We start from the raw sequence: 12,257 nt of genomic DNA, 5'->3' as shown, positions 1-12,257 counted from the left end.
AGAGCTTGGTGCAAACTCTGAACCACATCACGCCCAGGCCCAGGGCCCACAGGCACAACATCCTTAGCTGTCAAAAACACTGAACCGTCTGGGGCGCCTGGCTGCCTCCGTCGGTTTCAACAACGGTTTCATCATGCCTTTTTCTCAGGTCATGATAGAAGGGGCAGCGGTGGGGGGGGGGGGGGGTCCTGGGATAGAACCCTGCATCTGGCTCCATGCTCAAGGGGAGCCTGCTTCTCCCTCTCCTTCTGCCCCTCTTCCACTCTCTCTTTCCCAAACAAATAAACACAATCTCTAAAAATATAAAATAAAATAAAATAATAAAATGCTGAAATGTCTGTCTGTATTTCTGTCCCTCCCAGTGGATGGCTCCTGCCCTGCACACATTCCGGGCTCAACCCGCCTCATTGATCACTCCCTCCACCCAGCAATTCAAGAGATAGTGTCCCGCGCAGCCGGGAGCCTCCAGGTCCCAGCTCCTGCAGACTTCTGTTCTGAAAGTCCATTACCGCAGGGAACCAAATGATCCCCCGCTGCTCTAAGACAGACCCTGGGCTTCAGCCACAGCCCCAGGAAACCCTACTGCCCTGGCTCGGCGCCATTTCAAAACATTTGTGGATCCAAGAGACCTGCTCCCCTGCTAGTGTGACCGCTCCTAGGGCCACCTTGATCAATAAAACGGCAGGGGGACAGAAGGACAGAGGTGTTCAAGATGGTGCTTTTTCTATCTGTTTCTGTAAGATCTTGTTAATATCTTCATCTCCCAAAAACTACGTGTCTGGTAGAACGCCTGTGCACACCAACATGGGGAGACCTCTGACACCCGACAGGTAAATAAACAAGATGCAGAGGGAAACTAAGAGTGTGAACACGTGCATCAGTTAAACACACAGAGTCGTGTATTGTGTAAATGTGCATGTACCCACGTACACATATATGCACACGTATGTAGGCATTAATTTTCTCATAGACCGAACATACACTGTCCACACGTATCGCACACTGCACGCGACCACTCTTGGGGGAGCTGCGGGCTTTAATCACACTGGTTAAAACCGGTATGGCACAAGTTCTCTTGTCCAAATAAAATGTATTAATAAGATCAATGTAAGAGATATATACACTAATGATTGTTGTCTAGAGGTCTAGGAAAGCAATCTGTGACCTGTAAAGAACAAACATATGTATACATATACACAGAAGTACAAAAAAATGGGGGCGCCTTGGGGGCTTGGTCAGTTAAGCATCTGCCTTTGGCTCAGGTCATGATCCTGGGGTCCTGGAATGGAGCTCCAAGCCCTTAGATGGGCTCCCTGCTCAGCGGGGTGTCTGCTTCGCCCTCTCATTCTGCCCCTCCCCTCCACTTGTGCGCAATCCAAATAAATGGAAAATATATATTTTTTTAAACAGAAAATATTTTTAAAAAATTTTTTAATGTTTAGAAATGACCTGGTTACCAGACCTGGTCCCCAGCATCGCCGTGGGGTGGAGCGAGCCCACAGAGCGTGAGTCTGCTGGGAGAGAGCCAAGCGGGGAGGGCAGGTGTGCAGAGACGACAGAGAAAGAGAGGAAGAGATCAAGGAGAGAGACATAAACAGTGACCTGAGGGACACACACGAAGCCCAGGCTGGTGGCTGTCTCTGGGAATGGGGGAGACAAAGCATTTTTTTGTTTTCTCAGCACTGTTTCATCTCTTTACTCGAGGACTAAAACATCAGACTCAGACATAAAACCAAAATTGTAAGAGCTGCTTATGCTAAGCGATGTATTTGCCACACCAACCTTTGTGTTTTTGTCTTTCCCTTATTTCCCAGAAGGAAGTGAAGTGCATACCAGCAATCCCTCCTCGTGCACACCCTGCGTTCCGGGCCCACGGGTGGGGACGCTGTATATTACGTATGCGGCCCCCCATCAACCCCACTCTCCGTCCCACGGCCCAGACCCCTCCCATTGCCAAAGGAGCCCTTACTGGCCTGTTACTGATTCACAAGCTGGGCTTTTTTTTTTTTTTTTTTTAATGATTATAAATGCACTCATCCATCTTAAGTTCAACGAGCATGTGTCAAACAGCGTGCGAAGTTTCAGGCACACCGGACTGAGTGATCTGTGGTTTCTGCCAAGTCGCTCCTGGCCTGGCAGGACAGAGAGATGATGTATGTGCAAAGGAAGGACAAGGCACCGGGGTTAGCGCAGAATCCAGGCATCCCGACGAATCACGGCGTGTGACAGAGGTGGGCGTGCGCGAGTCCTGGGAGGGCAGCCCTTCGTAGAAGGACAGTGAAAGGAGCCGGGCGAGGCTTACACGTGAAGAAAAGAAGGGGACAACTACAGCCGTGGGGCCCCCTTTTATATGCCAGGTCCACACACGTCTCAACGCTCAGAGCCAACCTACGGCGGCAGGGGAGGCTGCGAGGGGCGGCATAACTTAGCTAAAAGCAAGGAGCAATTAAGTGGCACAGCAGAGCCTGACGCAGATCTGAACGTTCAAAGCTGAGGACGGGCGGATTCGGAAGAGGTCGGGGTTCACCGGAGTCAGAGTCGGGGGGCTCCTGGTAGCCACACCTTCACTCTCTCCTGCACCGGGATGCCTCTTGCAACAAAGGATCGGGGTGGGCGCGGCCTGGGGCATGTGCTTACTCATCCTGGGCAGAGACAGGCAGCTTCAGCCTCAACAAGGTCAGCCTTAGACCCATCTCTACATCCGGCCTCCGAGTACAGCCTCCCTCCTTCCAAACTGCTGGGTTCCCCAGGAGGGGACACTTCCCTTCCACCTGGTGGACCATGCTCTCCGGGGCCATCCAGGGCCAAGGAGGCAGCTCAGCTCTGGGAGAGGGGAGCAGGGGCTGGGAGAGGCTCTGAGCACAGCTGAGGGGAAGGCACCACCCTGGCTCCTGCCTAATCCATCCGACATGGGGACACACTGTTCCAGAAACCGGATGACAATTAATAGGAAAAATCTGCTCTCACAGCGCTGCCAAGCATGTCACAGGGTCTCAGCTGGTGGCGCTGCCTCCTCGGCGGGGAGCAGAAATGCCCCGTTCTCCCCTTTGGCCGACACCCTCATGTTTTCTCAGGTTGAAGGAGGGAACAGCTATGGTCAGAGGGTTCCTCCCGTGGTCCGAAAACTTTGCCCAAGCAATAAGGCCAGTCCTCAAAGCCACGGCCCCAGGGATTAGGCTAAGACTGAAGACCTGGGGCTCACCCAGCGGGGTTCATCTTCGAAGTCCGTGGAGCCCTATTTGGCTTCAGGGAATACTGGCAGATAAAACATCTCCCATCAAGGTGCCTCACGGTGGTCTGATCTTGTTTAAGTCGTGAGGCTTTGGGCCAAACTTCTATCGCCTCTCTAGAATTTGCCTGCACAAGTATTTCTCTTGGTCCAAATACTTCATAGGATTCACGAAAACCTGGCTTGCCTTGCTCTGACTTGTTCAGCTTAAGCAAGAACAGAAAGAGGGTATAGAGGTAGGTAGCCTCGGAGAAGCCAGGCAACCTGCTCTCTTGTTTTCTGCCCTTCTACCCTTCCACAGGGATCTCTTGCTGAATGCCAGTGTTCTAAAGTTTTAGGGGAGTCACAGAATATTTTGAGACTATAACACAAGGAGTGGACCAGTTCCTTTCCAAACCATCCCCCACCCCACCGCCACGTACACCCAAACATTTGCATAAGTCCAGGGGACCACGTCCCTGTAGATCTCATTCACATGCCCTCCTTCGGTCCCCGAGTCCCAAGGTCAGGACTCTCCCCACAGATCCCGGTTCATGTGCAGAAGCTGTAGAAACTCATCTTTCTGGATCCCATACTCTCAACCCTGGGTTCCAGTTCAGCAACCTGACCATTGGTTGAACCTTTCCTCATCCTTCCCTACCCACCTCCCATCGAACATTAGCCAAAAATGGAAACCCCAGTGGGGAGCAGGTCTTTAAATTCCAGTTTCTGTTTGAGAACCAGTACCCAGCCTCCCGGAAGCCATCTGGACAGATCCATCCCTGAGACCAGGCAGATGGGTGCTAATTCACCGTGTTAACCCCTTTGGTGCCACTCCCCCACCCGAGCCCTGGTGGGAAGCCACGTCCCGCAGCCTTCCCCAGTCAGAAGGGGGCTGAAGACTCGGGATTGTGGAAGCTGGCCAGCAATTTTAGCAATCGTGTTGCTCTTGGCATCTGCTCTGGGACACTGTGTAGAGCTACGTGCTGAAATGCCATCATGTGGGCAATGTCCCAGCACCAGGGTCCACCACCTGACATCTAGCTCGCTAATACCTTCGCAGCACAACTCCAAGGGAGGGGGCAGGCAAGAGTGAAACCAAGCCATTCACACAAGGAGTCCTTTTTCTCAGCAACTCCCTTCAGAGACTACCCTCCTTCAACAAGCAGCCCTGCTCTATGCTGCTACCCGGTCTCAGGGCAAAGCCAGGCGGACCACAGTCTGGGCCCCGTGGACACCAACATTGCCTCTAAGCCATCACCAGCAGTGATGGGACCCAGCAGTGAGGGGCAGACAGGATTCTCCACCAGGACACCTTCAGCCCACCAGCAGAGGCCTTCTTGGGGAGCAAAGGGAGAATAAAACAGCCTCTTTTGATCAAAAGGAACACGATTCCACCCGCCCCTCCCGCCCACCAGGAGACCATTGCAAGGGAAAATCCCACCTTACCCTTCATTCCAAATTTGGACCGCCGACCATACTTGTTGATCATGATGAAGAGAACCACCAACAGGACGCAGGCAAAAGCAGCAAGTCCCACGGCGATGGACACCTGGGGGGGGCCGAGAGCGGGCAGGTAAGAACAGTCACCGAGAACCAGCGGGCCAGGGAAAGTCACATGTGCCCAAACGGACCTCATCCCATCAGGGGAGCCGCAGCAGCCTACTCCGACCCGCACCACTGAGTCAGTTCCTCGGCAGAAGTAACTCATGAGACCTTGAGCACATTACAGGAGAAGTAATTCCCCAGCTGGATGAGAGAATGTCCCGTGGCTCAGCCTCTCATCTGCGGGCCATCCGTCACAAGCAACACAAGGCCATGCCTAAAATGTCTCTGTCTACTGTTTGTTGTTTCCATTAGCAAAAAACCCTCTGCACCTTCACATGGATAATCTTTACAGAATACCTTCCAGAAGGTTCTGGAGATCTGGACTCTTTAAAAAAAAAACAAACAAAACTAAAAAACACCTTTGCTCTCCTCCTCAGGGACATCTCTGGCTCTGAGAGTCAGGCAGGGGAGGGTCGGGGGAGGGACTGGAAAAACCCACCCAAGGGGTTGCTCTGAGCAATTCTGACTCTTGTGAAAGGTTTGTGTGGCTAGTATTGCCCTCGAATCAGGCCCAGCCAGGCTCCTAGCAGAGTGGGGGTTTTCAAACGGTTTTCTTCCAAACCCTAGGGCTTGGAACGGATCCTCAAAGAGTTCCTCAAATAATGACTTATTCTCATCAAACAAGGAAGGTTTCAACCACCTGAAAGCAGGTCATTCAGAGCAGTTTTTTTTCTGCCGCATATGCTGGGGTTCCAAGTAAGATAAAATTCCAGAAAGTTAGCTCCAAAAACGAAGTCAGTAAACACCAATCCCCTTGATCCGGGAGTGACTTACCCCAAAAGTATCTTCCTCCGGTTTGTGGGTCACCGTGATGGGTGTGGGGCTCACGTCGTAGACTGAAAACCAACCAGACCAGGAGGGTGGTGAGCTTACCAGCCATAAGAGGCTCAGCCACAGTCCCCACCTGACTCCCAGGCCCCCCACAAGAGTTCCTGCTCTGGCTTTGCAGAGGTCCCTGGAGACCAGGTCAAGGGCAGGCTCCACGAGGAATAAAGGACCCTCACTGCCACCCACCTACCTCCATTCCACAGTAAAGAATGTCACCTGGGCATCCTAGGCCATGAACTACTAGGTACAGAGGAGTAGAAAAAAATAGTTTGGGATCCAGGCCAGGGTGCGGATTGGGCACATTTTGTTGGTGACAACAGATGGTGTTGACATTCGGCTACCCTCTGCCAGGGACCCTCCTTTCCCTGTCCCTGGCTCTCCCAAGCCCTTCCTTTCTCCCTCTTTACTCCTCAGTGAGACCAGGAGACCCACGGCCCCAGGAACAACTCACTGTCCACTCCCCTACCACGGAGTTCAAGACACAGTGGCCACCCGAGATAAGCAGCCAGTCCATCTGCCCCGGAAACACCACCTTTCCCAGCAAGGCTAGGATGGGAAGCCAGTCTGTCCTCCATCTCTGATCATCTCCTGGGCAAGAAACAGCCCCAATTCAGAAGTCTTTGGAGGGACATTCTGGGAGATGACAAGTCCTCTCAGATCAAGGACAAATGAAGGAATCACAGATAATCTGCACATCCATGCCCAGCAGTAAGGGGTGTCCTCAACAGGACTGTCCACCACCTCAGGCCACACATAGGGCAGAAACGACAGTGCTGCTGCCCCTAGTCTCCCATGGGGAGAAAAAAAAAGCCATAAATACAGATTTCCCCACCGTCCATGAGCAAAACAACAAATGTGGGGGAGGGGGTATCTGGTCCTAGCTCCAGATTGCTTTTAAATTGAGCCTCAATAGTTCTACTTTAGGGGTGCCTGGGTGGCTCTGTCAGTTAAGAGTCCAACTCTTGATCTTAGCTCAGGTCCTGATCTCAGGGTTCTGAGTTCAAGCCCCACGTTGGGCTCCACACTGAACATGGAGCCTACTTAAAAAACAAAATAATTCCACTTGAGGACGCACAAGCCTATCAGGAGACCTTGTAAATTACTCACAAGGTAAGTCCCAGCCAGATTCTGGGCCCCTCAGAGCAGGTAAGAAACATGGGTTTAGGGGCCCCCCTTCTCTCCACAAGGACACATGAGATGATCACCAGGGTTCTACCTGGGCATGTGAAACCCCATGTTCTTCCTCACACCACCCCTTCTCATCCAGGCAGGGAGACCGACAACTTGCTCAGACCTTAGGGAACTCTGTGGGGGAAACTGAGGCATGGAGACCAAGAGATGTGCAAATGGAACTACCCAAGAAGTATTTCTACTCTCCAGTTCCCCTTCACAGTTCCCTGAATGCTCTCAGCTGCCGTGGGTCTGGGGCTGGCCGCGGAACAGGAAAGAGGGCTACATGGAATCCGCAATCACCGAAAGTACCAGAATAAAGCAGTTTCAAAGCAAAAGATAAAGCAGACTTACTGGAAACAAAGTTATCCGTGCTCTCTGCAAAAAAAGACAAAGAGATTATTAACAAGCGTCATAAAAACCAGAGCAGAAGTACTTTATCTTCCTCGTAGGTACGACCTCTCCCACTCACCACGAGTGCCCCTTTACTCCAGCAACTGAAAACTAAAATCCTTGACACACCACCCCTCCCCCAGGCCACACTACCCCTTCCTGGAGGTGGTCTTCCAAGTAGAGAAGGAATGCGAGACAAAGCTCCTCGTTCCCAGGGAGGTGGTCCAGCCACCCTAGGGTCTACGAGATGGACAATTCCATCTAGACACAATGTCTCACCCACAGTCCTCCCCGCTTCAGGTACCCAGAGCGCTGGGGATGTCAGTGGTAGCCCAAAGCCAAGAAGAGATGCTGCAGGGTGGGTTTCCCTGGACTTTGGTGAAAATGCCAGCTGTGATCCCAAGACAGAATTCCTCAAATTGATATAGACAGTTTATTCTAGCAGTCCCTGAGATGTTCCTGGGAATCCCTTTATGAACCTGCCCATCCCCCAGATGAAAATGTGCTATTGGATCTTCGCCTCTAGAAATGGCTCAGCGAACAGTGAAAGTGCATCATTATCAGACACTAATTATAAGCCAGGGGCTGGACTCGGTGCTTTACGTAACGCATCATTCCATCCTTATAACCATCTGAGGAGGTGGAGAGCATTAGCCCTGCTCAACCGAAATAGAAACAGGTTTCTAGAGATTAAGAGACTAACTGAATCTCGATGAGGGATTATTAGACTGAGCTGGATTCGAATCCAAGCCTGGGCTCTTAGCCACTCCAGCAGAGATTCCCCAATTCTAGCGTGCAATGGAATCATCTAGAGGGTGACAGCACTACCGCTCTCCAGTAAGAGGAACGAGGGCTCCTCGGAGAAATGCGTAACTTCAGGCTTGGGGCAGAGAAAGTACAAGATGTGCCCAGAACACCGTGTGGTACTAGAGAGTAGGAGTGTGCTCCGGATTAGCAGGAGCATGGGAAAGAGCACGGGAGCCTCCAGTGACCAAATGTGGGGCAATTTAAGCAAAAAATGAAGACAGCCATGGATTGTTACAGGCTGAATTGTACCTGCCCCAAATTTGTACGGTGGAGCCCTGATCTCCAGCACGTCTGCAGAGGACTGCATTGGGAGATGGGCTATTTTTTTTTTTAAGATTTTATTTATTTATTTGACAGACAGGATCACAAGCAGGCAGAGAGGCAGGCAGAGAGAGAGAGAGAGGAGAAAGCAGGCTCCCTGCAGAGCAGAGAGCCCGATGTGGGGCTCAATCCCAGGACCCTGAGATCATGACCTGAGCCAAAGGCAGAGGCTTAACCCACTGAACCACACAGGTGCCCCGGGAGATGGGCTCTTTAAAGAGGTAATTCAGTTAAAAGAAACTGATTAGGGTGGACGCTAATCCAATATGGCCAGTGTCCTTGCAAGAGGAAGCGATCAGGACAAACTACAGAAGACCACGTGCAGACACGAAAAGAAGACGACCATCTGCGAGCCAGAGGCAGAGGCCTCAGAAGGAGCCAACCCTGCTGACACCCTGATCAGACTTCTCACCTCCAGGGCTGTGAGAAAAACACGTGTCTTGCTTAAGCTGCCGAGGCTGTGGTCCGCTCTTACGGCAGCCCCGGGAACCTGCACGGATTCTAAGTCATAGCACAAAATGAACATCCCCGAGTCCGTACCAATGTAAATAAGCAACTGAATGAACACACAGGGGAAGAAGAGACGCTCTTCCTCATAGTAACATTCCACCCAACACACGTAGAAAGAATGATGGAAGGAAGAATGTCACCACTGGCAAATACCACGGTTATAAACCACTTTGGGCAAGAACCATCAAGGAAGGCTAAGATTAATGTGTGAAAGCATGAGAAGACACAAGACGTTCACAAAGTTTCCAAACATTATACTCATTAGGTACAAAGGGGGAAAAAAAATCACCTTGAGGTAGAGAACCCTGGCAGATACCATGTCCACCCAGTGACAGAATTAAGTGATGTCACTAGAGGTGTGGACACCACGTGCCCTCACGGTGATGTCCTGAGCAAGTACAGCATCACTTCTGTGCTTTTCATGCCAAAATTGTGGAACCAGCATTAACTGGGAGGCAGCAATTGACAAACCCAAAGTGGGGAGATGTCTACAATGTAACTAGTGAGTATCCTTCAAAAGGGTCCAGCTTGAGTGCCCGGGGGGGGGGCTCAGCTGCTGGATGAGTGTCTGACTCTTGATTTCAGCTCAGGTTGTGATCTCAGGGTCGTGGGGTCAAGCCCCACATCGGGCTCCACATTCAGCGGGGAGTCTGCTTGGGATTCTCTCTCTCTCCCTTTGCCCCTCACCCCTGCTCTCATGACCTCTCTCTCTCTCATATAAATCAATCTTAAAAGAAAATATGTCCAGCTCATGAACGACAATGACAGACTGAGGGACTGTCCCTGACTGAAAGAAAATAAGGTGACAGAGCATCTAAGTATGGCGTATGGTCCTGAACTGGGTCCTAGAGAAGAAAGGACAGCAGTGGACGAGAGTCAGGTCCATAAACTCGATAACAGTGTTAGTGTTAATATCCTGCTTTTGCACATTGGACTGTGCTTAGGTAAGATGATACCCTTTGGGGAAGCTGGGTGAAAGGTATAAGGAAGTTCTTTGTACCATTTTATTACTTTTCGGGGGTAAGTTTTTTTTTTTAAGATCATTAATTTATTTGAGAGAGAGAGAGAGAGAGCAAAGGGAGAGAGGGAGCACAAGCATGGAGCAGGGGCAGAGGGAAAGCGAGAAGCAGGCTCCCGGCTGAGCCCAGGGCCCGGGGGTCATGACCCAAGCCAACGGGCACCCCTAGGAGATAAACCTTAAACTTGTTCAAAATGATGAGTTAAAAAAAAAAAAAAAAACCTAAAATTTGTTTTCAATAAACAGGCATTATCAGGCCTCATCAGACCTCCTGACTCAGAATTTCTGAGTCAGGAGGTCTGAGGAAGGTCTTGGGAATTTACATTTCTACCCAAGTTTTTAGGTGCTGCTGATGTTGCTGATCCCTTTGAGAATTCCCTGCATTATGTTACACCTACTGTGGCCACGAGCCTACCACATTCTGAAAAATAAGAACAAGCTGTTCATTCATTCATTTGTTCATCCATCCGTCCATCAGTCCATCCGTCCGTCCGTCCATCCATCCATCCATCCATCCATCCATCCCTTGGTCTTCAGGCTCTGCGCTAAGTCCTCACAGTCACCGTCATTATGCCTCTACTAAACAGGCACCAGCAAATATTCTTCTCTAACCACCTGTGGGGCAAGTGATGCTTTCTGTGAAGGAGTCTAGAGAAAGCCCTGCTTACAGTAGGTGCACAGTTAACGGCTGGCTTCTCTGCTGCCCATTTTGTGTCATCTGGGGAAGGCCAACAGAGCCTTCTCCAAATTCCTGAGCCCACCCTTCATGCCACCACCCTCTTGTAAGCTGCAGGTACCAAAGGCCTGATGGGTGGGGAGGATGGTGGGGAGGAAGCCCCGAGCATTGGCTTCAGAGCCTAGGGAAAGACAGGGTCAGATCAAAGACAGTGCCAGATCAATTCACAGTTAATGCTGATTTGTATATTTCTCATAAGGCTCCCGTTTATTCGAGAATATTCTCACATCGGGCAAATGTTTTGGCCGAGTCTATGAACCCTGTAATCTCCCAGTCAGTCCACATGCTTAGCTCCCTTGCTGGAGCCTGGGAACACGCATCCATCCAGGAAACACATGAACCCAGGAACAGGAAGACTTCCTGGTCCCCTCTAACCAGTGGGGGAACTCAGAATTTTGCACTGGAAGAGGGTGTTACCCAGGAATGATCCTCACCTCCTACCCACCAGCAGCTGGGGAAGAAAACTGGAACCACGGGCCAAGGTGCTGTCTGAATAGGAACGGGGGTGGGCATGAATCCCCGCTACCCCAGTCCCAGACGGCACTTCTTCCAATCCCAACACTCATCAAAAAGGGCCTCGTGGGAAAAGCCAGCGGGGTCCACAGGAGGGAGAAGCGAGGCAGTAGCTTGTGTCCAGACAAAGAGGTGGACTGAGATGTGCTATTGGGAGCAGATGCCCCGGGTTTAGGTGTGAGAAGGCAGTGGGGAGGCAGAGCCAAGGCCCGCGCTCACACCGCCCATGCCGCCCAGACGCCCCATCTCCCCTCCCCTGCACGCAGCTGCCGGTGGCTCAAACTGGGAAGAGAAATCCATCCTTTCCCCCCAACCTAGCAGCCTGGGATCACATTCTATCACCACAAGTTCCTTAGGGCAAGGAAACCAGCCTTGACCGAGGCGGAGGGTGCTGGGGCACTGATTTCTCCATTGTTTGTACCCAGCATCGTGAAGGAGTTCTGCTTTCTGCCATTGTAAAAATCCCCATGAAAAACTGGTCTTCTGGCCAAGTAAAAAATGAGAATGTAGGAGTTACGGCAGCTCACTTATTCCTAAATGTTTTGTCAAGTAGTCTCAGGTATTTTTTGTGCACACACACACACACACACACACCCCTTGGCAACATGCCTCCTTCTATCACATCGTTATCTAAGGAACACTCTTGCCCGGCCTGCAACCTTCTAGCTATCACCTCCCACCCTGCCGTGACTTAGACTCTCCAGGTCCTCCCTTCCTGACACGTGAATCCCTGATCCCTGGTGGCTCCCCCACTCTTATGCCCAGATCCCCTCCGGCAGCCCCGCTAAGTTCCTGGAACACCAAAGAGGATTTATCTCCACGGACCTCCCTAACCGATCCTTGCAAAAACCTCCTTCACCAAGGCTGGATGCCATGTTGAAGGTTTTAGCCCTTCTCTGGAAATGTAGGAGGAAATCCAACATTCCTACAGCATGTGTAATTTTAAAACAAACAAACAACAACAACAACAACAACTTTTCCGGAACATTTTCATTTTAACGTCCTACTCTGAGAAAATCTTTACTGATGGAAGCCTCTGCATTTCCAGATGGTTCCGTTAAATATATTCATTCCAACCAAATCTCTCCCATGGGTCTCAGGACCATGGATAATCAGAAAAGGAGACCGTTACCTTCAGATCTGGT

General features: G+C 51.0%; 1 protein-coding gene across 7 annotated transcripts in view; it reads right to left on the bottom strand.

Moving 5' to 3' along the window:
* The window catches only part of NTRK3 (neurotrophic receptor tyrosine kinase 3), a 382,186-nt gene that overhangs the window by 246,535 nt on the left and 123,394 nt on the right, over window positions 1-12,257 (bottom strand). For all 7 annotated transcript variants that reach the window (XM_032342082.1, XM_032342076.1, XM_032342077.1 and 4 more), the window contains 3 exons: window positions 7,169-7,192; window positions 5,591-5,652; window positions 4,658-4,760 (listed from right to left, as the gene is read on the bottom strand). In XM_032342082.1, coding sequence (XP_032197973.1) covers window positions 4,658-4,760; window positions 5,591-5,652; window positions 7,169-7,192 — 189 coding nt within the window. The remainder of the gene's footprint in view (window positions 1-4,657; window positions 4,761-5,590; window positions 5,653-7,168; window positions 7,193-12,257) is intronic.

This window comes from Mustela erminea, chromosome 5, assembly GCF_009829155.1.
Source record: "Mustela erminea isolate mMusErm1 chromosome 5, mMusErm1.Pri, whole genome shotgun sequence".
NCBI lineage: Eukaryota > Metazoa > Chordata > Mammalia > Carnivora > Mustelidae > Mustela > Mustela erminea.
Note: the sequence above shows the minus strand (reverse complement) of the source record. Positions and strands in the feature narration are given on the sequence as shown.